This window comes from Podarcis liolepis, assembly GCF_965112155.1.
Source record: "Podarcis liolepis genome assembly, chromosome: 15".
Classification (NCBI taxonomy): domain Eukaryota; kingdom Metazoa; phylum Chordata; class Lepidosauria; order Squamata; family Lacertidae; genus Podarcis; species Podarcis liolepis.
This window is the reverse complement of record NC_139566.1, coordinates 46038709-46064583: the sequence shown is the minus strand read 5'-3', so window position 1 is coordinate 46064583 and position 25875 is coordinate 46038709. Positions and strand designations below refer to the sequence as shown.

Below are 25875 nucleotides of genomic sequence, written 5' to 3'. Positions count from 1 at the left end.
TGCTCACCTCGGGCTGGGAAGTTCATTTTGTGGCTGGCTGGCTGGCTTGCTAGCTGCTCCTTGCTCTCCAAAAACACCCAGGCGGGAGAGAGATTCTCTGTGGTGGGGAGGGAGGGAGGGAAGAAGGACAAGGTCAGTCAGATGCTGAGCAGGGAGGCGGGGGGGGGCCTTGGAGCCACAAGGAGCAAGAGATTCCCCTTCTCGGCAGCATGGGTGCTGTTTCTCAGCAGCGGTCCGCTGGGCTCCTCCTCCACCCACCCCAAGACACGCAGTTATGACACAAGCCCACACAAAAGCGGGTTGCATCTGCAACACCAAACCGAGCGCTGGGTGTGCAAACAAGCAGCCGTGTTGTTGAACCATTTATACATAGCTTAACACTGTAATTCAGGGATGGAGGATGTCAAAGGTTGCAGGACTGCAGCTCTCACTCTCCATCCCATCCGCGCGCCCCTGGTGGCTGTTGGTCAGGGGTAATGGAAGTTGTCCTATCTGGTGGGTCACAGATTACCTGTCCCAGGATTAGATAAATGTCTGCAAATGAGAGTTATTTAAAGCAAATGCAGCAACTGTTTGGTTTAGCAACAGACCAAAATGGGACAAGTTCATAGAAATGTAGGATTGGAAGGGTCCAGAGGGTCATCTAGTCCAGCACCTTCAGAAAGTTCTCTTTACTTGTACTTTGGATCCATTGGTTTGGGTCCTATGGAAAACAAATGGCAGCCCCTCAGATATTTGAAGGTGGCTTTCCTCTCCCCTCTCGCCCTTTTCTACTCCAGACTAAGCATCCCCAATTCCCTGAACCGTTCCTCCTAAGGAGCATGGCTACCCTCCTCTGCGCACCCTTCCAGCTTGCCATGAGCCTTCGTTTAATTGTGTTGCCCAGAACTGGGCACAGGACTCCAGGTCTGACCAAGGCAGAATTGGTGTCACCATTAGTTCCCTGGGTCTGGACTTTTGTTGCTGCAGCCTAGAATTACATTAGCTTTTTTTTGCTGCTGCAGTTTTATTTTTCTCATCCTCTCCCCTGCCAGTTTTGATAACTTGGTTGTCACCCAGAAGGTGAGAAAAGCTGCAGACTTTTAGGTGAATGGAAGATAAGAGCTCCGCTTATGTGATACCAAGTTGTTGTCTCTCTGCCTTGGTGCTACATTTCCTGTTCAATCTGGCATCACTTTGCAGGCCAGGAAGTATTGGCGTTGACACAACAGGCCCTTAAAGGATGAAACAGATGCAGCCCTTGCTTTGGTGCATCACACAGGGGACACGAAGAGACTTTTCAGATGCTTAGCAAGGTGGGCTGGCAAGGGGTGAGGAGGGATTGTTTGATGAGAAGGGATGGAGAGGCCGTCAAAGGTGTGCAAGCAGAAGCTTGTTTGGGGTCTTGGTAGGGTTTGTCCCTCGTTGCAGAGGAATCCCCCCGCCCCCGCTAGTTCAGTGGCAAAGAAGCAGAGCTGTGCAGGGAGAGGATGGCGTTAGTGTATTGGAGTACCTTTCATGCTGGCACAGCCTTTGGTGGTGGTGACCCCCATGTAGTGGCACTATTTTGCCCTTTTTAATAGGGGTGTGCTCCCCATGAGTACACACATTCTTGGGCAATGCTGGCTCCAGAGCACCTTGAGTGGGCCTCTTAACCTGGAAGAGGCAGGGCATACAAATGGATCATTATCTTTGGCAGCACCTGAGCTTCTTCTGTGCAAAGTAGAAAGGGCAGCACTCTTAGGGCAAGGGGCCCTCGGCTGCTTTGGGCCCCTAACAAATGGCCCTCCTGACCACCCTAGTCTGGAGCCCTCTCCCTCCCTCTCTCTCTGCCCCACTCTCCTTGTGTCTGCAAGTAAGAAGAGTTCAAAGTAACCAGGAAAGTCACCAAGTCCTGCTATAGCTTTATAGACATCTCCCTGCCTATCATTCAGTTCTGTGCCACACTTGTGCCTACAGAGACAGACACACATTTTCTCTTTTCTACAAACGGGGGGGGGGGGGGGTTAATTTCAATATGATGACAACAGGAACAATCTTCTATGTAAAGAGTGGCTTTGTGGTTACAGCACTTGTATCTGAACCATTCTTAGCTCAGGTGAAATAAAGGAAGGCAACATGTGAAGGAGACAGCCTCATATATTTATTAAAGAATTAATAAATAAATCTATTTTATTTTTGTAAATTACAAATGAGATAATTAAAAGGAGGCAAATTTGGGATTGTTGCCTATAAGACAAAAGCGCTGTAACGAGGTTATATTAATGGAGCTATCTGAGGTCTGCAAATTAGAGAACAAAAATTACAAGACACTTTTAAAAGGTCCCCAGTAGACCACTATAAAATCTTCTCCAATATACTTTGTGGTTCTCTTTTATTTCCACAGATTTCACCCTTTTACCACAGGGAGTGTTCAAACAAGGGAGTCAGAATTGTCCAAACCTGGCAAATAAATGCACACACACATACATACACACACAAAAGGTGTTTCACAGAGAGCACTTGATTTGGCAATATCAGTAGCAAGCAATATGCTTGGATAACGGAGCTCCACTGTTGCTGGTTGCAAATTTTCTCCTCCTCAGAGCAACGGGAAGCAATTTGCATCTAAAGGAGGCAAAGAGGAAGGCAGAAAAAAGTTACTCCTGGAACTCAATGCCAAACTATTGATATTTATTATATTAATGCCAGTGCTGCCACCCAAAATATATAAGTTTAGGATTACAAGGCAAAGCTTTCAGACATATCCCCCCACTCCTAATTTTTATAAACTTAGAGAAGCTGAGAATTGAGAGAAATAAGTTCTACAACCCTGGCAAGAAGATCTGCTCACCTTCTCAAATACGTACCTGGAAATCACTAGCTTTGTCAGTGAAAAGCAGTAGTATTTTGTGCACCCTGCAAAAAGACACAAGACAGAAAAAATAGCATATTATTTGTGCTCTTTTTACACTGGGAACTCTGCCTTTCTAAACTTGGCCAAGGAGGAGCAAAGTTAGTCTGCCAAAATATTAAATCAACCCTCTATATATCATGTGCTGCAGAATTGATATCTCAATTAGAAAAAGTCGAAGCTGCCTAAAAATGTGTAGAATTATACATTTCACCATGATGGAGCTTTTTTTCTTTTCTGTTTACAAATATGTGTAATTAGAAGAGAATGAAGGGGGAATCTCCATGGGAAGAACATTTCAGAGTCCCAGATGATCTCCTAAACATGGCTGCAATTCAGTTCCAAAGTGCAGAACCTCGAGATCAAGGCAAGGGGGAAAGAGGACATTTGCAGTTTCTCTTCAGTAGCTGCCCTGGGAGGGAGCGTCCAAAACATTCCTGGGTCTTGGGGCCCCCACAAGCATAGAGGCAACAGAGAATAGAGCGGAAGAGATGAAGAAAGGTGACCGGGAAAGGGGAACTCACCTGGAGGTGTCCTTTCAGATTGGCAGGCGTTTTAAAATCCCCATTAAGAACCTGTGCAAAGAGCAAAAGGTCAGGTGAGGCCCCTGCCCGCCTAATATTTCCACACCTCTGATTTCACATTCAACTCTCACGGAGTCCACCTCCACTCTGAATGCTGCTCTTTGGCCACAGCATGAGTGATTACTCCTGCAGAATATCTCTGCGCAGTTGGGAAGCTGGCTATCCTCAATAATGCTGGCCCATTCTGGATTCTAGTCAATATTATGCAATGCAATGACTGACTGTAATTAGGACAATAAAGGCTGCAAATCACAGAATGGAAAGGAAGTGAACTGGAGAAATGGGGAAAGTGGGAAGAGGCTCTTCTTGACCTCTAGGAAGACACCTTTGGCTGCTCAGAGGAACACAGAAGAGCTCAGATAGAGAACAATATGTGTATCTTCTAGCTTTGAGAAATGGGGGTCCTTCAGCCACTAGGATGCTAGGAATGAGAGACAAGCACTTCCCAATTCTGCCCAACTTAACACAACTGGAATGTTCAAAATATCAAGGCTACCAGATCAGCTTGTATTGCAGGGAGCTTAAACTCCACCCCACACCCCACAACTCTTTAATGTACTTTCATGGGGGGGGGGGGAAGAGTGCTCCATTCTTGGTAGCAATGGGGATTAACCCTTTCCCTGATCTAGACTGCAGGGGCTCTTTGGATCCTTCTGGGGTATGAATCAGATCAGCGTAGCTGCTCTGATCACATTCAGAAAACCTTTCCCTGCCGCAGCAACTGCATAATTATTTATTTAAACAGGAGAACTGATCACAAATCTTCACCAGTACATTATCTTACAGCCCTGAGGAGAGTAAGAACTTTTGCTGCCTTTCTTGATATTGTACTAGTTGTTTCCCTTTCCTTGAACAATGAAGGCTTCGTGCTATTTTTTTTTTTAAAAAAGCACGTTCTCGAGCAGAATGCATTGTCACTGAACTGCTGCACCATAAACACAAACTTTAGTAATGCTAAAAGCCAGACAAGTTGATCTGCTACAGGATCTTTTATCACATGGCATAGATCTGGTGGAAACCACACAACCCAGCTACCGTCACCTGAAGGATGACAGGCTTAGTGGCACTCACCCTGTGTGTGTTGTTGATCACCAGAGGGTCTGGATTCCCATAGTTGGGTGGATTTGCATAGGGGTCATAGCCCAGCCTGGCCAGCATGGGAGCAATCTGAGCCATGTCCTGCAGCACATCTGCCGGGATGTGTCCCAGCCACTTCGTCAAGGCCTGTGTGTTCACTGGCTTGATCACCTGGTCCGTGGATCGCTCAATCCTGCACAATAGCAAGAAAACAGTAAGAACCGGCTAGAGCAGAGAGGCAAGGGGTGGCACCTGCTCACGTTCTCTCTTGATTTCTTCAACCTTCCACAGTCCCTAGTTTTCGCTGTGAGGCCCTTAATTGGCTTCTCTTTACTGTAGCCATTGCTAAATGACCGTAGAAGGCCACAGCAATTGAGCCAGGACAAAATTCAGTGTACAAACAGAAGTTTAAGCCTAGTGCTCAGTTTAAGCTTTAAATGCAGTTCATCGCTTCAATTTAAAAGTTTTTAGCATAGGTTTAGGCAAGAGCTAATTTTAACAAACCAGGACGAGGGTGGCACTGTGGGACAGAGCCTAGGGCTTGCCAATCAGAAGGTTGGCGGTTCGAATCCCCGCGACGGGGTGAGCTCCCATTGCTCTGTCCCAGCTCCTGCCAACCTAGCAGTTCGAAAGCATGTCAAAGTGCAAGTAGATAAATAGGTACCGCTCCAGCAGGAAGGTAAACGGCGTTTCCGTGCGCTGCTCTGGTTCACCAGAAGCGGCTTAGTCATGCTGGCCACATGACCCGGAAGCTGTACGCCAGCTCCCTCGGCCAATAAAGCAAAATGAGCGCCGCAACCCCAGAGTCGTACGCGATTGGACCTAACGGTCAGGGGTCCCTTTACCTTTACCTAATTTTAACAAGCTTGCATTCATAGGAGGTGCTTAACTATCCAAACCCTCCTGTCATCACCACTGTCTCTGGTCCACAGCTGAACCACGTGCCCTTGTTGCAACAAGGCTCTCAATCCCCACGGCTATATAAGTTTAAAGGTAGTTTGCAAGGAAGCCCAGCTCTACAAAGCAAGAGGCTGTCCCAGGCAGGGAAGCACCCAGCAAAACACTAACAAAGGCCAGGTGAATTAAGCACTTGTGTGAGTTTAGCAACAGATGAGGAGGTCAGATCAGAAACTCCACACTGAGCCTGGAGGGAGGGGAAACAGCTATGAAGCTAGAAAAGCAGCAAGGCTGGAGGAAAAGTAGGATATAAATTAAGCAAGTCATCACAGGGAGGCTTTGAGGGGGACTTTGCCTCCCACAGCTCCTTGTGTGTGAGTTTTAAGAAGTGAGTTTCCCCTATGACTTTCCTTGCTAGTCTCCAGAGCTAAATTTGCAGCCCCCTCCTGCAGCTGTAGCAAAGCAGCTTCCCTGGGCCCTACCTGGAAGACAGATGGAGCTCTTCGTCCCTCCCATGCCAGATTCTCAATGGACAGGAGAGCCCTCCAATCACGTTTTAATGTTCCCTTGCAAAGTCTAACTCAGTGCTGTCTCTGCTGGCTGGCGGTGGCTCTCCAGGGTTCTACATGGGGGACTTTCTCTGCCCTCTCTGGAGATGCCATCAGCAGAGACGGAACCTAGGATCTTCTGCACCCAAGGAGATGCTCTTAAGACTCAGCTGCACCCTATCCCATATTGTGTGTGAACTAAGGCGTGACAATTCCGGAGATGACAGCCAGTGTGCTAGGAATGCACACTGCAGCGCGGCTGCAGTACAGACACTCACTTGGAAAGGGAGACTCCGCCTGGCTTCCCAATCAGCTCCTCGTGGTGCAGGACGGCATCGCTCCAGGCGATGTCCAGGAATTCCATGATGGCCTGCATCGTTTTTTGGGGGTGCAGGACAAGCTGCTCATAGTAGATGGGGAGGCATCGCGAGAGCCCAATCTCCAAGCACTGGGAGTGCATCACCTCAATGGCTTTGTTCCACTTGATCAAGCAGTCCCGGTAGCTGCGGAGGTCAAAGCCGGCAATGGTGACTTTCCTGGTGATCATGGAGTGGACGGAAGCCCGGCCGTCACGCACCATCAGGAGAAACTTGGAGTTTGGGAAGATGTGGGAGAGGTACAGGGAGGACTTGAGCGTGAAGGGGTCTTTGTTGCAGAGGTACCTGGCTGGCTCTCCATGCTTGGCAATCACCTCCAGGATGAAGGCCTGCATGGCGGCATCCAAGACTTGGTCAGTCACCCCAGCCTCGTCCAAGCGCATCTTCTCCCGGCCAGATTTGGACCAGGCTTGACGCATGGCTAGCACACGCGGGATGATGCGCGTCTCCTCCCCACAGCGTACTTCCGGGTGAGCATCCAGCATGGCACGCATCAGTGTAGTCCCGCTCCGGGGGACGCCACCGATGAAGATCAGAGGCATCTCCTTGCTGTAACGGTATTCCACCCGGTTGGAGTCCAACATCACCAGCTCCTCGTTCTCCGGGCGCATCAGTCCCCGGTTGGCGCCTTGGCCCAGTATGTGCTGGCATTGCAGCATCTGTTGGCCCAGGTGGGCAGAGACCATCAGGGCAATGGCAAAGCCCACCCCCATAAGAACCCGCCTCATGGTCACCCGCATCCTCTCCCCATCCACATGGGCCCAGGATTCGGAGGTGCTCTCCTCACTTTCAGCATTCAGAGGATGGAAGACCAAGCCACAGACTCCCTGGAAAGGACAGAAGCCAACCATTCAAGACAGGGATGGAAACTTGTTCTTTGGGCATTTAGCTTAATATTTTCATTGCATTCTATTCCTTTATGGGGAGAACAAGGGAGCCAAACTGCTTAGTAGCGGTCCATCTACTTTAGTTTTGTCTACACTGACTGGCAACGGCCATCCAAATTTTCAGAAGAGCATTTTCCTCCAGTACTACCAGAAGATGCCAGAATTGAACCTGGGATGTTTTGCATGCAAAGCAGGTGCTCAACCACTTTGAACCTTCTGGACCTTCTCTTCATCCAGTTCTAACACTCCCCCCAAGGCTGACTGCCGATAGACCCCTTGAACTCTTGGAGGGAACCACTCCTGGAGCCCCTGTCTGAGCCAAGACTAGAGCCTCCTCCGTGAGAAAGTGGGACCCCCACTCAAATACCTCTGCCCAGCCAGGCCCTCTGGCTCACAGCCCCCCCCCCGCCGCCCCCGGCACAGCAGCCTCCCTCTCAATGCTCCGCTGGGCCTCCGTGCCAATAACCAAGCCGGCTCCAAATGGCTTCTGGTAGCTTTTGAGCGTGATCAAATATTAATCTCACAAAATGGGGGGTAGAACAGGGGGAACAACGCCGGCAGAGCCATCAAAGATTCATGCGCCCACTGCCAGCACATGGCAGCACATCCATTACGGCAGCCAGGTGCTCACCTCGGTCTGGGAAGTTCATTTTGTGGCTGGCTGGCTGGCTTGCTAGCTGCTCCTTGCTCTCCAAAAACACCCAGGCGGGAGAGAGATTCTCTGTGGTGGGGAGGGAGGGAGGGAAGAAGGACAAGGTCAGTCAGATGCTGAGCAGGGAGGCGGGGGGGGCCTTGGAGCCACAAGGAGCAAGAGATTCCCCTTCTCGGCAGCATGGGTGCTGTTTCTCAGCAGCAGTCCGCTGGGCTCCTCCTCCACCCACCCCAAGACACGCAGTTATGACACAAGCCCACACAAAAGCGGGTTGCATCTGCAACACCAAACCGAGCGCTGGGTGTGCAAACAAGCAGCCGTGTTGTTGAACCATTTATATATAGCTTAACACTGTAATTCAGGGATGGAGGACGTCAAAGGTTGCAGGACTGCAGCTCCCAACATCCTGAGAGCTACAGAGGTTCCACATCCCAGTTCCACAAAATTATGCATCCAGCTGAACAGACATAAATACCCTGCTGCTGTTTATGTGATCATTTCCATCCCAAGCTGGAAGAAGGACACATGATAAGAGCCCTCATCTCGCTAGAGGTCATTCTGAAGGCCAGATTTTCCATGATGCCCTCGGTCGCTTGGCAATGTTACCACAAGCTAGACGGCCAGCCAAGGAGTAGCAATGTGTGGCAAAATGTAGCAAAAAGTGTATTTATCCTACAAGAGGCAATTTTTTAAAAAACACATAAAATTTCCACTTGAGTTAGAACGGGAGGCAAATAACTATTGTCTAAATGGTTCATCATTGGGGCTTCTTTACAACTACAGATTCACTCCAAATGGCCCAAGGCAATCTAAATGTTTTTGGTGGAAGCTACCCCAGGTTAAAGTGTGGTGTCGGCAGGCACTGACTTGTCCCCATCTTAAAAAAGGGACCCTTCAAATGCGCAGCCCACAGAATAAGCCTGTCACCATGGCAACCTGGGGCAGCCATGTTGTACAAAGTGAAGCAAAGCAGGGGACATAAACATCCCTTAAAGGGCTTCAGCCATGAGCAGCCTTCCCTCCTCTTATTTATAGATTCGCACACGCACAAATATGTATAATATGACTTAAGGGGGGAAAGGCCTGTCAGCAGTTCAAAGAAGAAACTTCCTCTTTGCAATCTCAGAGAAATCTGCTCTCATCCACTTAGCCATTGTGTTTAGAATAGCACAAAGCAGCTACATTCGGTGTTGTTTGTTTTGCTAAATGTTGGGAATACATGTGGAATATCATCAAAAGTGGGTTTTTTATTGTCATTTTATGTTGTGAATCACCCTGAGATCTAAGGGTATGGGGTGTACACAAATTTAATAAATAAAAATAAAATAATCAAAAGCGGAATGCTCAACAGAGGTTTAATATTAATTTCCTAAAGGTACATTGAACCAGCTAGTAAGTGTCTGGAGGGCACCATTTTGGCGAAGGCCAGACCCGCACCCTGATGGCCTGTCTGGCAATCATCAAGGCAGCATCAGCATCTTGATAATAACAAACTCTCTCTGAAGCACAGGAGGTCATCCCAATGCTACAGCAACTGAGCATGTGTTTAGCTCAGGAGGGAAGCTTTGGCTAACAGCCTCGCTCACAGGGTACCTGCACAGGCTCCGCAGACAAAGATGGCAAGAACCACAACGCATAGAACAGCACAAAGGGCACAGGTGGAAAGTGGTGGGAGCCACCCGGAAGATCGGGGGGGGGGGAGTTGCCCAAAGGTTTCATAAACACATCTTTGCACACCTTCTGTCGTGTCCCCCTCTATCCCCTACTCCCAATTCCCCATCACTTGCTGCTTCCTTGCTCCTCCCTTTAACTGGAGATGTGACTGGGGTGTTGTTGTTCTTGTTATTTCTATACTGCCCTTCATCCGAGGATCACAGGGTGGTTTAAAATATAAAAACACAAAATTGGTGCCCATGGGAGCTTTCTTCCCAATACAAACAGCAGTGTCAGGGGAGCGATTTAAACCTGCATTCTGCAAAGAAACATTTGACACGGAACCTAGTTTGGACCTAAGGCATTATTTGGGGTGAGTTCACGCACTCACTTACACCTAAACACACGTATACATATATGGCCGCAATATCAAACAGGACGTGTGTATTTGCAACAGCCATCACTGATCAAATGCCAAAAAGCAGAAGACATGTCAATTTATTTACTATGCATTTCATTTCCTCCCAGAAACTCAGATCACAATGCTTTTCTAAGGGGATAGTTCACGTGTTTAGTTGATGCACACTCATGAGTGATTCAACTTCACTTTCTTGGTTACACATAGAGAGAAACAAAAGTAAACTGAGGCTGCAGTCTTAAAGCTACTAACCAAATGAACCTGGGAACTTTTGCCCCGAGCTATGTTCCCAACTCAGGGGAGACTCAGAGGGTAGAAAGGGAGAGGTGTGTCACCTTACATCCTGCCACCAATTCTCCCCCAGAATTGCTGTTTCTGAGTCCCTCATGCCCTGCAAACGGGCCATTGTTCTGATCACGGAGCTTGGCTGGGGAGAATGGCAGGTGGGCATGTTCCTTGGGAGAAGATGCAGACTAGGGAAAATGGGAAAGCATAAGCTCGTTCTTGCTGAATCTCTCCTGCAATCGCACCCCCCCCAAAAGAGAGAACATTAACGCAAGATCCGTCCCAACTTGTAAACTAGGCTCCTTTACCAAGAGCTGGAGGAGCAGAAGGGCTGACTGTGCAGTCCAGCAAGTCTCCAAATATATCTGCTTAAACCCTGGTGTCCTACTTGCAAACAAGGTAGTAAAGGGTTATGTTCTTGTGGCCACGTGTTCTTGTGGCCTTACAGACTTTTCAAAAAGTAGTTCAAATGGATGGAGATACTCTAGAACCGTCACATGTGCTTGTTGCTAAGGAAATTCTGAGCCGTGCAGCTCACTGCCAAGAGATATTCATAGGAGAGGACCCTTTGGACGTTCTCCATGCACTCCTACAAAGCACCTCACCAGGGATGGCAGAACAAACGCCAGCTTCTTCTTCAGCAAGGTTTAAATAAAATCAGCAATGATTCAACAGATGCTGCTGAGTGCAAATGCACTCAGTTGTGGACTGCCTTGGGGAGTTTTTGTGATCGGAAGGGCATTTCATTATCCGGCTTAAACTCCAGGGCATTTTGAAAGTAATAAATTGGTGCAAGGCTTTCCCCCTTTAATAAAAAGTCTCCTGTTCCAGAAGGAGCGAGTGAGATGGTGGGGAGGGAAAAGACAGCAGGAAGCTTGTCTTCGATTGCAGGTGTTCTGCACACCACCAAGCCTGCCAAGGTGGAATATGCCACTTGCTCTGCCACCCATGAGACGAGGCCAGGCACTCTGGGATTGCTGAGGGAAGGCAGAGATCCCACAAGCAGGAAAGGACAAAAGGCCCCCACTGCCTTATAACCAATTGTGCCCTGGAGTTGCCTAGCTCCATATTGTCTACAAGGACAGAGGCCGGGGCTCCAGTGTTTCAGACGGGAGACGTTTCCAGCCCTGCCTGCAGATCAAGATTGGAACTTTTTGTGGGCACAGCTTTCCCTCCGAGTTCCAGGCTGCCCTGCCTTTGTAACCTTCTGCTTCAAGGCAGCACCCTCCATCCAACAAGATGCAAGGCAGTCCAAACTACTGACAGCAGTAGAGGATGGGCAGCAACCCAGATCATCTGCTGATGAGAAATTGCTCTCTGCCCACAGGAGAACCATCCACGATGCAGGCAAGGAGTTTGCCACGCAAGGTCCAAGTTAAGGCCTCTTGGCTTACAAAGTGAGAGGACAGTAAAAGAGACTAATCAGAGCCCCCCCCCCAGCATATTCCAAGTGTCCTCCTTCACAGAGCAGAAACCAAACAGTGAGAGTTACCTACCCCCAAAGAGGGTAGGAAAAAAAACAGGTGGCAATGAACTCCCATTGTGGACACCCCCATGGGAATTGGCCTACAGATGGGCTGAGCAATTGTGGCTCTCCAGATCTTGAGGGGCTACAACACTCATCATCCTCTACCCTGGCCCTATGGACTGGGGCTGATGGGAGTTAAAAGTCTCACAGCATATGGAGGGCCAACGTCTTCTCCATCTCTGGGCTACCTGGTGAGCTCCTCATTCAGTTCACCATTTCCTGCATGGTCCGCACTTTGAAGTTCATAGAATCATAGAATCATAGAGTTGGAAGAGACCACAAGGGCCATCGAGTCCAACCCCCTGCCAAGCAGGAAACACCATCAGAGCACTCCTGACATATGGTTGTCAAGCCTCTGCTTAAAGACCTCCAAAAAAAGAGACTCCACCACACTCCTTGGCAGCAAATTCCACTGTCGAACAGCTCTTACTGTCAGGAAGTTCTTCCTAATGTTTAGGTAGAATCTTCTTTCTTGTAGTTTGGATCCATTGCTCCGTGTCCGCTTCTCTGGAGCAGCAGAAAACAACCTTTCTCCCTCCTCTATATGACATCCTTTTATATATTTGAACATGGCTATCATATCACCCCTTAACCTCCTCTTCTCCAGGCTAAACATGCCCAGCTCCCTTAGCCGTTCCTCATAAGGCATCGTTTCCAGGCCTTTGACCATTTTGGTTGCCCTCCTCTGGACACGTTCCAGTTTATCAGTGTCCTTCTTGAACTGTGGTGCCCAGAACTGGACACAGTACTCCAGGTGAGGTCTGACCAGAGCAGGATACAATGGCACTATTACTTCCCTTGTTCTAGATGCTATACTCCTATTGATGCAGCCCAGAATTGCATTGGCTTTTTTAGCTGCTGCGTCACACTGTTGGCTCATGTCAAGTTTGTGGTCAACCAAGACTCCTAGATCCTTTTCACATGTACTGCTCTCAAGCCAGGTGTCACCCATCTTGTATTTGTGCCTCTCTTCTTCTTTTTTGCCCAAGTGCAATACTTTACATTTCTCCCTGTTAAAATTCATCTTGTTTGTTTTGGCCCAGTTCTCTAATCTGTCAAGGTCGTTTTGAAGTGTGATCCTGTCCCCTCTGGGGTGTTAGCCACCCCTCCCAGTTTGGTGTCATCTGCAAATTTGATCAGGATGCCCTTGAGTCCATCATCCAAGTCGTTGATAAAGATGTTGAATAAGACCGGGCCCAAGACAGAACCCTGTGGCACCCCACTAGTCACTCTTCTCCAGGATGAAGAGGAACCATTGATGAGCACCCTTTGGGTTCGGTCAGTCAGCCAGTTACAAATCCACTGAGTGGTAGCATAGTCAAGACCGCATTTTACCAGCTTCTTTACAAGAACATCATGGGGCACCTTGTCAAATGCCTTGCTGAAATCAAGGTAGGCTACATCCACTGCATTCCCTTCATCTACCAGGCTTGTAATTCTGTCAAAAAACGAGATCAGGTTAGTCTGACATGACTTATTTTTCAGAAATCCATGCTGACTATTGGTGATTACAGCATTCCTTTCTAGGTGCTCACAGACCGTTTGCTTAATGATCTGCTCCAGAATCTTCCCTGGTATTGATGTCAGACTGACTGGGCGATAATTATTTGGGTCCTCTCTTTTCCCCTTTTTGAAATTAGGGACAACATTTGCCCTCCTCCAGTCTGCCGGGACTTCACCTGTTCTCCAGGAATTCTCAAAGATGACTGCCAGTGGTTCTGAGATCACATCTGCCAGTTCTTTTAATACTCTTGGATGCACTTCATCTGGCCCTGGAGAATTGAATACATCTAAACTAGCCAAATATTCTTGTACTATCTCCTTAGTTATTTCCTCTGCTGAATCATTTGCTCCAAATTCTTCAGGTCGGGCATTGTTTTCTTTATCGGAGAAGACTGAGGCAAAGAAGGCATTGAGGAGTTCAGCCCTTTCTGTGTCCCCTGTTTGCATTTCACCATCTTCTCCTCTGAGTGACCCCACTGTTTCTTTGTTCTTCCTTTTGCTACGAACATACCCATAAAAGCTTTTTTTGTTGCTTTTAACCTCTCTAGCAAGCCTGAGTTCATTCTGTGCTTTAGCTTTTCTGACTTTGTGTCTACATGTGGTGGCTATTTGTTTGAATTCCTCTCTGGTGGTTCCCCCCCCCTTTCCATTTTTTGTACACATCCTTTTTTAATCTTAACTCAGTTAAAAGTTCTTTAGATAGCCACCCTGGCTTCTTTAGGCACCTTCCATGTTTCCGTCTCATTGGTATTGCCTGACGTTGTGCTTTTACTATCTCCCTCTTAACAAACTCCCAGCCATCATGAACTCCCTTTCCTTTTAGTATTACTGTCCATGGGATCTCACCCAGCACTTCCCTAAGTTTTATGAAGTCGGCTTTCTTAAAGTCAAGAAATTGAGTCCTAGTATGCTTGGCTGCTCCTTTCCGCTGTATAGTAAACTTCAGAAGAGCATGATCACTCGCGCCTAATTATCCTTCCACTTCTACCCCACTAACCAGGTCATCAACATTGGTTAGGACCAGATCTAAAATGGCTGTTCCTCTTGTTGCTTCTCCCACTTTCTGGACAATGAAGTTGTCTGCAAGGCCAGTGAGGAATCTGTTTGACCTTATGCTCTTGGCTGAGTTTGACATCCAACAAATATCTGGGTAATTGAAGTCCCCCATTACTACTATCTCCCTTCCTTTTGCATGCTTGGCCATCTGTTCCAGGAAGGCATCATCTATGTCCTCCGTTTGGCTTGGGGATCTATAGTAAACTCCCACAATGAGGTCTGTTATTCTTCTCTCCCTTAATTTTGACCCAAATGCTCTCACTTTGGCTTTGAGGTTCTAAATCTTGGATCTCTTCACAGGTATACACATCCCTGACATATAACTCCACTCCTCCTCCTTTCTTGTCTGGTCTGTTTCTCTGAAATAGATTGTATCGCTCCATTATTACATTCCAATCGTGGGACTTATCCCACCAGGTTTCAGTGATGCCTATTATGTCATATTTAGTTTGCTGTACCAAGAGCTCAAGCTCATCTTGTTTATTTCCCATGCTTTGCGCATTAGTGTACAGACATTGAAGTCCATTAATCATTCCCCCGTGTCTCTTATTTAAGGATTTTTTCCTCCCACCACTAGGTCTGCGTGCTGTTTGCTCCATTTGGTCTATGACATTTGGATGATCATCTTCATCAATTGATAGACTCCTACCTTCAGGAGCACTGTCTCCCTCCCCCACATTAGTCAGTTTAAAGCCCTCCTGATGAGGTTTCTGAGATTTTTGGCAAAAACATTCCTCCCAACCGTTGTGAGGTGCAGCCCATCGCTTGCCAGAAGTCCATCTTCAAGAAACTGCAGTCCGTGATCTAAGAATCCAAACCGTTCCTGTTTACACCATTTGCGAAGCCAGCTGTTCACTTCCACTATTTTTCCCTCTCTCCCTGGGCCACGTCGTTCAACTGGGAGGACAGATGAGATGACAATTTGTGCATTTAGTTGCTTCAATTTCCTACCCAGAGCCTCGTAGTCTCTTTTGATCTTCTGGAGGCTATTGCTTGCAGTGTCATTGGTTCCCACATGAACCAAGAGGAAGGGGTATTTGTCAGTGGGTTTTATGATTCCTTGCAGTCGTTCAGTTACATCTTGGATCTTAGCCCCGGGGAGACAGCACACTTCCCGAGACATCTTGTCAGGCCCACAGATCACTGCTTCTGTTCCCCTCAGTAGGGAATCCCCTATCACCACTACACGCCTCCTCTTAGGTTTGGTCGGGGTTCTTCTGTGAGCTGTCCGTTCCAAGGTCGCCTGTACATTCCCTGAGGACTGACTTTGCTGCTCGTCTTCATATACCTGATCGACTGTAATGAGGGAGAGATCCTCAAATGGAGTCTGCTCTTTGTCTTCCATGCTAGGGGAGAGGACTTCAAAGCGATTGTGTATTTCTAAACAATCAGAGCGAACCCTGGGCCTCCTACTTCTTTGAGTCACGTTTCTCCATATATCTGGCACCTGTGTTGGTGAACTAGCCTCCTTCTCAGGGGTGTCCCCTGTCTCCTCCTTGGTGGAGACAGTGTGCTCTGTTGCTTCCAAGAAGAGCTCCAGCTCTCTAATTCTTTGGAGCGTAGCTACACGTTCCTCCAGTTGCTGGACTTTGTCTTCTAAGAGGGCAATCAACATACAATTGCTGCAGGTAAAGCTGCCTGCAACCTTTGGCAAGATGGCAAACATTACGCAGGAACCGCAGGTGACTGCAGCTGTTCCCTCACCCTCCATCTTAAAAAGCGTGAAGACAGGACAAATAACCCCCCCAAAAAAAAACCTAGGTCTCCCCCAACAAACGTTTGAGACTAGCTCCCCTAAATCTAAAAGATGGATCAAACTGTGATCTGCAAGCTCTGATAAGCTCCTCCCACAGCTAATCACCTGACTCAACAGAAACCCTGCCCCCTCTGACCTTTGCACAGGGAGAGCAGCTAATCACCCACAAAGAAACACACACAAGAAAACCCTTTTTGCTCCTTCTTCAGCTGCTGCCCTGCAAGCTCTCTGTGTCCCAGTGCTCTCTCGCTTTTGACTTGGAGCCTTCCCCTCAAAAACCTACTGTCTGAAGCTGAAGCACAACAAAGAGCAATTAGGTAATGGCGGATTCCCTCTGATCCGGAGGGATTAGCTCCACGGAAAACGGGTCTTTCCCGCTACGGCGAAGCGGGGACCCTTTCAAAAATCACAGGCGGATGAAGCCTGTGACCATGGGACTCGACGGGCACCTTTAGCGCCCCCCAACCCGCAAAGGAACCCACTTCTGGGCTCCGGAGCGAAGATGGGAAAGTGGCGCGGTGCTGAGAGTGAACTGCTTCTTCCGTGGAGCGAAGCCGCACAGCCGTTGCCGGAGAGTGCTGCCTTTTTCCTGGGACAATTTGGCTTTTAAAACAATCACCCATGAGTACTTTAATTCTGGACAATTGGACTTTAAATAATGACCTGCGATTAGAAGGAAAATTGGACTAAGAAATTTATATTAATTTGGCACTGAAACGGGAAGGTCTAAACAGGACGTCAGCCTTCCGTTTCTTGTAGATAGATTAAAGCAAAGACATGGCAAGCTAGAGTTCAGAAAATCGCTTGTGAAGGATTAATTTTCATCATTTAAAATTGTTGAACCCCCTTCGGAAGCAGGAGAAGAGGGGGGAATTTTTCCGGACTGTTTAAACCTGCAGAAGAGAGTGTAAAGTAAAGTAATTTTCCACCGTCTTGATCCTGGGAGCCGGGTGTCAGGACTGACGTTCATTGGGAAGCTCATTGACCAGAGACAAACGTCTTTGACAGATAGTTAAATGAAGAGAAACATAGTGATTCCATTGTTCTCTTTCGCATTTTAAAGGAACAAATATTGACAAAATATCTGAAAAAGGAAACTTTGTTGCTAGATCTGCCTTTAAAAGAAAGAACAAATAGAAGTTCTTCCCCTAGAGGGAGCCTGTGAAACTGTTATTAAATCTGAATCGGGGAGCTGCAACAAGATTATGATCGTGGGAATAGGCTTCTGACCTTGTAGAACAATGTATTCAGAGGCTCTGGTGTGTGCTCTTTGCAAAACAAGTGCCCTATTGGAACAGATACATGAGAAGACGGACTTGATGACTGCTGCGATCAGAAACTTTGGACAGGTAGTGGGAAACTATATAGAGCCCACCCAGGAATCAAATCAGGAGTGTGCTCTGACAGACCAGTTGAAGGAAGAGGATGTTGTTGAACCTCCGGCGCCAGAGATGGATGGAGTTGTGGCCCAGCAGGAACGTGAGTTTTTGGATTTGACAAATGAACTTGGAAAAAGCCAGATTTGGAAAGATAAAGTTTGGTTTGGTTTGGAAATGGGGGGTTGGATAGACCCCCCTATGCAGGGATGTTTGGACTTTTCACGTCTGGCAATGGGCCGTGATATGTTTGGGGTTGTGGGGGCTCTTAATTCTGGAGGGACTTTGAAACATGTTCTTAAATACCATATGGGGTTTTGTGTGGAATATGGAAAAGGGACTAATTTGTCGAGAAGGGTCAAAAACACTGTTAAGTTGGAGTTCCCACGAGTGAAAGGAGCAGGAGACAAAGTAAAGTACAGGTATAAATATGAAGAAGAGCCGCGGAAGGGACATGGAAGGGACTTAAGGGCCTCAGACATAAGATTACCAGGTTAATGCGCTTGATTGATGGGATAGAAAGGACTGACAAAACCCGGGACCAGGAGGAAGAGACGCTGGATGAAGATTGGAAGAATTTTTTTTTTTATTAGGACTGCTTTATAAAATTGATGAACATTAGAAAAATGCTGGAATGAAACTATTTGGCTTTAGCAAAATTGTTAAAAGAATTATGTAAGAATATGTTATGGTTATGAAATAAGATTTAAGTTTTAAGTTTTAGGGTCTTCTATAGTAAGATAAGGTTAAAATAGATTAAGGTAATGTAATGACAGAATATTATGAAAAATGGAAAGGATTTGCTGTGACAATTAATAACTAGGATACAAAAAAAAGGGAGGAGTGAGGAGGTCAAAGAAAGAAGGTAATGACAGTTAAGGATTGGAGAATATTGGATTTGTTTTTAAATGTTTGTGGCTTATTTTTGTCTTTTGATTGTGTTGTTGTATTGTTTGATTGTGGTTTGTTTGTTTTTCTAGTTTTTCTTTTTCTTTTTTGTTTTTTCTGTAACTCTAAAATTCTTAATAAATATCATTTAAAAACAAAAAAACAAAAAAAAACAAAGATTGCCATTTCCTCCATTTCTGTGTTTTTCATGTGGAAAGCTCTGGGGCAAAAAAAGAACACTCAGACCTGGAGCCTCAAAGCGTGGGCTGTGCCTGGAAAGTGTGGAGGAAAGGTAAGTGTGGAGAAGCCCTCAGTATCTGCTAATTTTCAGGGCTGCAACCCTTGGATGGGGCAGGCTACGCCGTGACCTGTTGAGCAGCCCTTTCTTTGATGCCTCCATCCCTGCTACTGCCAGACAGAGACAGAGAGTGCAGCAATACATGCTGCTTCCCTCCTTGACTCTAAATTAGGGAACACCAGGAGGAAACATGAGGGTGAAGGGATGCCAACACAGCTGCAGTGGAACTGGGACAACCAGCTATCGTGGCACTTTGCTAGTGATGGAGTTGGCCAGAGGATGGGCATGAACCCAATCTGACATAGAAACAGACGTGGACCAGGAAAGGGGCTGGGTTTGGCCCCCAGAGCAATTTTAGTTGGCACCTGCTGGCCTCCTCAAAAATATTTTCAGGTTTTGTTTGTAAGTCTGTGTGAGAGAGTCCACGCTTGCAAGTATTGCAGCTCTCTCTTGGTCTGGGTTTGCCATAAGTTGATGCACATCTGCAAGCCAGTGTGGTGTAGTGGTTAAGAGCGGTAGTCTCATAATCTGGTGAACCGGGTTCGCGTCTCCGCTCCTCCACATGCAGCTGCTGGGTGACCTTGGGCCAGTCACACTTCCGTGAAGCCTCTCAGCCCCACTCACCTCACAGAGTGTTTGTTGTGGGGGAGGAAGGGAAAGGAGAATGTTATCCGCTTTGAGACTCCTGAAGGGGAGTGAAAGGCCGGATATCAAATCCAAACTCAAATACACATGCTCCATATTTACGAAGCATTCACTGATGGATTGCTCTGATTTCATTATGGAGACGTCCCAACCCCCAACAAAACAGGTCAGGTGAACAATACCAAGATTGGCCATCACTATCCCAGGCAATTAAAACACTGGCGCATGGCTATCAGTGACTTCCCAAGAGACATCAGAAAGAGTTCATGAGTGCGTGCCCATGTTTCATAATATCCACCTGCAAATAAGCTACATTATTTAAAAAATAAATACACAAGCTGAAAGTCCTGCTTGCTGTGTGCAGATCATTCCCTGTTTTCTTATTGTTTGGCAAAGAAGTCTTCCTGTCCAGCAGCCAAGAGTCTCCGCTGGAACCCATGTCTCTTCCACTGCAAAATGACCAAAAATCACACAAGCTCAGGAGATAACCTGCTGATGCAGCAGCATTTAATCCACCCACAGTACAGTGGTTATTCCAAATCCCTTGTGAACTAAGAGTTGCTCACAGTGTTTCATTGATGGTACAGTTCGGATTTGGTGCAACTGCTGATTATGAAGGTTTGGGAAAATGCAGTACAGCATACAAAGACACCCCACCTCGTCAGGCCCGTATCCATCTATGACGGGGGCAAACAAACAAAAATCAGGCTTTGAAATCACTAGAGCAAATTGCAGAAATGCAAACAGAGGCTCAATTGAATTTAAATCCCCCATTATCAAGAGAGTTGGGGCAATATAAATCTACATCAGTTGGAAATGGTTGTGTTGAGTTTGCTATTGGAATTTCCATGACGCCTGGCCTCACAAAAGAGCAATAGAAATGTTGCAAGCTGAACTGCTGTTATCAAGTGTGCCAGCCCAGCAATGCATCACCTGACTGCTCACCTGGGCACACAAGTGACAACGTGGAACAGCTTGAGATGATGCCAGGGAGGCCCCGGGCACGTCTGCTGTGTAAGTGGCTTGCCCCACCACAGCCCCCTGGCAGCCAGCTGCTCACTCACTCTCCACAAGCCCCCTGGCTTCATGGAGCTCACTCCATCCAAGACACCGCTTTTGCTAAATGGCCTCCAGCAGAAGAGCAGCAAGGCAGCCGCTGCACACTCAGCTTCAGAGAGGCTTCCTCTGGAGGCCAGCCAAGCCCAAACAGCATATCCGCAAGGCAGAGGAAGTGCAGCATCGTGAAGCCAAAGCATCAGCTCCTCCCCCATCACTACCCCTTTTTGCACGGCAAGCAGTCAAAATCCTGCGAGGAAGCTTCTGGGTTGCACAGGGCTGTTTCCCAAAGGATGCAAGTTTCAGAGCAGCAATTAAAACGAAAGTGATGGGTGTCCTGCACGCTGTAGGGCTGAGGTCACAGTCTCATCTTCTTTGAAAGACAAAAGGAGCAGAAGGCTTTGGGAGCTACCAGGGCAAACAGTGTTTCCATCAGAAATGGCTGATACCCGAGACCCTGTAAGCTGTATTGGCTGGCCAGGCCAAGAGAATGGCCTGGAACAAGGCAGCCACAGAATTGGGGAACAGCATCACGGCAAAGTGGGAGGGGGAGCACGTGATGTGAAGACAGGAGGAGAGGAGAAGGTCCCAGGCATCTTTCATCAGGAAAGTACAATCCTGGCACAGGATTTGCTTCCTCTCCACTTATCTATACTGTACCCCATTTTCTCCCACCAGCACCCTCACCTCACCAACAGCAGCCTGTCAGGCACTTATTTTCACCACCACAGCCACTTGGGTAGCCCTGAACCCATGAGGACTAGGATTATGACTCTTAAGTTGAAAAAATAATAATCATTGGAGGGAAGTAAGATTCAACCTGTTCTTGTTTAATGGGATTGTCCCAAACAATGAAAATCATTTGGAGATACGGAATAAAAAGGAAAATGTTTTTCTCCTTCAAATTCTCATAGCGCACATTGTTAATTGTAAGCATACTGGCTATGAAATCAGATCCTCCCATATACAGTATGTTATGGAAAATAGTTTTAAGAAACAGAGGGGGGGGGAGAGAGAGAGAGAGAGAGAGAGAATCCCAGAGTCTAACAGAGGATGCTGCAAAGGTGGAAGAAACATTGAAAGAGTTCCTTGCCTTCATGGGACAGCAAAAGAATTTGGGGCTTCTTAGCAAAGAAAAAGATGGTGTTGCCTGTAGTGCAGCTATGGAGAGAGAGAGAGAGAGAGAGAGAGAGAGAGTTTATCTTCCTCTCACAATACTATGGAGTCATCCTAAGAAACGGATGGCAAATTCAAGACAGAGGAGAGCCACTTTCATGCCATACATTTGAAGCACTAGGATACCACTACAAAAATGCTACTTAAAGCACTATGTTGCCATCTAAAATTCCCTACGAAGAGGGAGAGGCTGTTAAACTACCGTATTTTTTGCTCTATAAGCCGCACCAGACCACAAGACGCACCTAGTTTTTGGAGGAGGAAAACAAGAAAAAATATTCTGAATCTCAGAAGCCAGAACAGCAAGCGGGATCGCTACGCAGTGAAAGCAGCAACCCCTCTTGCTGTTCTGGCTTCTGGGATAGCTGCGCAGCCTGCATTCGCTCCATAAGACGCACAGACATTTCCCCTTACTTTTTAGGAGGGAAAAGGTGAGTCTTATAGAGAGAAAAAAATACAGTACTCTGCAAATTGTAGCTCTGGGAGGGGAATGGGGGTCTCCTCACAACTCTCAGCACCCTGCTTAAAAATGTATCCTAGCCCTTGAAACATGCGCCCCTACACAGAATTACCTAACAGAGCCTCCCTGTCACTTGATGTGTTGGTGGCTCTGCCTTGGGTGGCTTCTGAAAAGGAGAGGTCTATCCACACCTGGTTGCATGGAACCTCAGGGGTCAGCAGCAGCCCACCTGGGAAGAGCAGGTGCTGGGGGACCAGCAGGTGGGGCAGTCCTCTTGGTGGGCTTCTCCCGGGGGCACCTGGCTGGCCATGGCGGGTAACAGGAACCTTTGCTCCAGCCACAGCTCCTCCTTTAGCCCCAGGCCATTGTCCTGTGACTTTCCTCACCCTCTGCTGATCAGTTAGCAGGGAGACAGGAGCATGCAGTGGCCTCGGGGTCATGCGCACAAGCAACCTTCGCTCCCTCGGCGCATTGGTGACCACCACAAGGGACTGGAGCCTCTTGCTCTCACACAGGAAGGCGGAGGTCCCTTTCAGGCTGCACAGCAGCACACCCTGTTCCTGCCCAACTGCAGGGGAAGAGAGAGGAAGTCGCCTACATAAGGCCACACAAGCTCCTAGCCCACAACTTGTGTAGCCCGAGAAAAACCCTTGTCTTCAAGCTGGACAATCCTTTATTGACAAGGCCCGAAAAGACTCCCCAGGATGAGAGCAGGGCCTGAAAGCTGCCCAAGCCACCCCCCTGGCCCCACAAGCCCCTCTCCTCAAGGCTGGTGGGCTCAGCAGGAAGCCAAAGGCCAGACAGGAGAGAGGGAAGGTGTCCAGGCTGGGGGCACCCGTGGGGTGAAGAGGGGGGCCTGGAGCCACACCCGTGGGTGGCTGAGTACCAGGTACCAGGGTTCCCCCCCTCGCATCCCCACCAGTGCAGAAACCAACAGCCTGGAGGGTAGGCGCAGCTCAAGCGCAGCCCAGTCGTGTCTGCCCCCCCCCCCCGCCCCAGGTCGGAGATGCCAAACGGCCTAAGGCGGGGGGGGGGGCGCCGCTTTGGCCGTCCTGAGCAGCAAAAGGCCTCTGCTCTCGACTCAACTTCTCCCGCAGCTTTTTCCCAAGGGCAGCGCATCTCTCCGCGCACAAGGCTGGACAGTTCCCCCATCAGGGCCGCCATGTGCCTGGCGAAAGAGACGGAGCTCGCGGGACGGGGGAGTCCTGTCTCACCGGCGGCCCCCCCCCGCCATGTTCCGATCCTGCGGGGCCCGAAGCCGCGGGCCGGGCCGGGGGGGCGGGCGAGCGACCCCTCCCCATCTCCCTCCTGCGGGACCCCCGAGCACTCACCGCCTGGCTGGGGCGCCGCCGGGCAGCAGAGAGAGGAGCGCGGGCGGCGGCGGCGGCGGGCGGCTTCGGCGGCGCCTCCTTCGCTCCTCCCGCTGCCCGCCCCGAGACCACGTCACGCGCAACCGGGAGCGGGAACGCGCCCGCCGCCCCCGCCTGCCGCGTGGGGCCCCCGGGCCTCTTCTTGCCGAAAGGAGGAGTCGGCAAAGGGCTCCTCTTTTTCGCTCTTCGAAAGATGGCAACCCGCCTTCCTCCCAGCAGCTCAGCGGGATTAGGGCGGGCGATACCTGGTTGTCAACATTGCGATACATCACCGCTAAATATCCCGATATATATCAGCAGCAAAGGAGGACCTTGTCACGCCTCCCCATGGCAGCAGAGGGTCCCACCATACTTCGCCGCAGTGGTGGAGGGCCTCAAAATGTAAGGAAGTAGTAGATTTAATTAAAAAAATTAAATAAACTTCCATTTATATATTTTCAACTTATTTCAGTGATTTACTAGTAAAGTTGCATCTGCTTCCACACTCAGAGGTCTAAGTGGAATCTCTACTAAACTTACTTCTACTTTCCTGAGAGTAAGCTTCATTGAATTCAGTAGGGCTTGCTTGTGAGCAGACACACATTTGCTTGCGTTGCTCACTGAAAAAATGCCCTCCCCACCATTCTCACAAGGTACCCAACCTTCCAGTTAAGCATAAGGCTGCCAGCCAAATCTTCTCCCCTCCATTCCCCCTCACCCAAGACTTCATTCCATCAATCTCTCCCGTTTTTATCAAAGGGTATGAGGGAGGGATGGGACGTGACTGAGCCTCTTGGGCTTGCCAATCAGAAGGTCGGCGGTTCAAATCCCTGTGACGGGATTCCTGCTCCTGCCAACCTAGCAGTTCGAAAGCACGTCAAAGTGCAAGTAGATACGGTAAATAGGTACTGCTCCGGCGGGAAGGTAAACAGTGTTGTTTCTGTGCGCTGCTCTGGTTCGCCAGTCATGCTGGCCACATGACCCAGAAGCTGTACGCTGGCTCCCTCAGCCAATAAAGCGAGATGAGCGCCACAACCTCAGAGTCGTCCGCAACTGGACCTGTGCTGGTCCCGGGGGTAAGGTACCTTGGGTGTAGCAGAGTCCACACGAAGAGGGGCAAGGTCCGAGGCAGAGAGCCGGGCGGGGAACAGGAACGCTGGAACAGGAGGCTGTGCAGGGAACAGGAACACCGGATGGTCGGGAACAGGAGGCCGAGCAGGGAACAGGAGTACCGGATAGTCAGGAACAGGAGGCCGAGCAGGGATCAGGAACACAGGAAGGTCCGAAGCCAACAACGACGTTGCTCCCGCAACCTGGGGCCGGGCTGACTGGGCTTTTATCCTCTTCTAAGGCCAGGGGCGGTCCCGGCCCCCAGGAGCCCCGCCTCCTCTGGCCTTAAGGCGAGCACTCCTCCTGGGGGCAACCAGTTCCCTTCGCCTCTCTGCTCTAAGCCTCTGCAGATCAGGAGAGGCCGAAGGGTTACTGGGCCCTGGAGGAGGCTCACCTGTGGCCACTGAGTCGTCAAGCCTCTCTGGGGCCAGAAGGACTTCACCTGGGGCCAGCTCCTGATGCACTGCCACAGGTGCAGGCTCTTCAGCATCTAGGCCTTGCCCCAGTTCAGCCGGCCCTGGAGGCGGGGACTCCTGTGCAGGCTGGGATTCCTCTGTTTCATCCTCCGAATCGGAATCCCAGGCCATCACAGGACCTAATGGTCAGGGGTCCCTTTACCTTTATGAGGGAGGGAGGGCAAGCAAGCAAAGACTTAGGCTTCTTTAAATAAATAAAAAACCCACCATTCCTTATTAATATGGAGGAAAGCTACTTAGGGGAACCAACAACATAAACACCACCAGAAAATAAAAATAAAAACTCTTCCTCCTTTTTTTCCCAGCAGTGTGTGTGAGTGTGATGAAAGAAAGAAGAGCTTTCCAGTTCTTTGTTTACACTGCCTGCAAAGTATCTGCAAAGCATTGTTCAGCTGGGAAGCTATTAATTCTCCACCTCCTTTTGTTTACTGGTGTACTGCCTTGTTGAAACACTTATCACATGTTATTTCAATACCAGTCTTCAACTATTTATTGCACAGCCCTAAGCAGGGTGTCTGTAGAAGTTCTCCTGGGCCTTGTTTTATCCCCACCACAGCAATCCTGTGGGGCAAGTTAGGTGCTGCCTGCCAGCTTCCTCTGCCTTCCCTCTCAGTGTTGCTTTGATAGCACAAAAGTTAGAAGGACTTGATTGATTGATTGATTGATTGATTGACTGATTGATTGATTGATTGAATGATTGCATTTATACCCCATATTTTTTCTCCATGGAGCTCAAGGTGGTGTGTATGGTCCTCCTTGCATGGAAGCATCTGCCTGGGAGTTCATGCTTCAGAAGCCCTCTTTTCCTTCCCAGAGCTGTGTCTTGCTTGGATGAGGAAGGACTGTAGCTTGGTGTGGGTGTCAAACCCGGGAGCTTCTGTGGGAGGCTGCAGCCCAGCCCAGCCCCATCTGAATTGCCTTCAGGCTGCTGCAGAGGACCCACTGGCA

At 48.7% G+C, this 25875-nt stretch overlaps 1 protein-coding gene across 2 annotated transcripts; it reads right to left on the bottom strand.

Annotated features, from left to right (window-relative positions):
- Positions 1 to 2100: 2100 nt before the first annotated feature.
- Positions 2101 to 23574, bottom strand: TPST2 (tyrosylprotein sulfotransferase 2). Of its 2 annotated transcripts, none has more exons than XM_083476737.1 (7): positions 23324 to 23574; positions 7874 to 7963; positions 6257 to 7182; positions 4528 to 4726; positions 3397 to 3447; positions 2829 to 2877; positions 2101 to 2586 (listed from the first exon to the last, which is right to left on the bottom strand). In XM_083476737.1, the coding sequence occupies exons 3-6, from the start codon at positions 7093 to 7095 to the stop codon at positions 2848 to 2850; spliced, it is 1119 nt and encodes a 372-aa protein (XP_083332863.1). In that variant the 5' UTR covers positions 7096 to 7182; positions 7874 to 7963; positions 23324 to 23574; the 3' UTR covers positions 2101 to 2586; positions 2829 to 2847. The 2 variants fall into 2 exon arrangements, with proteins under 2 accessions (XP_083332863.1, XP_083332864.1); XM_083476738.1 differs by lacking the exon at positions 23324 to 23574 and adding an exon at positions 22222 to 22478.
- Between the last annotated feature and the right edge of the window lie 2301 nt (positions 23575 to 25875).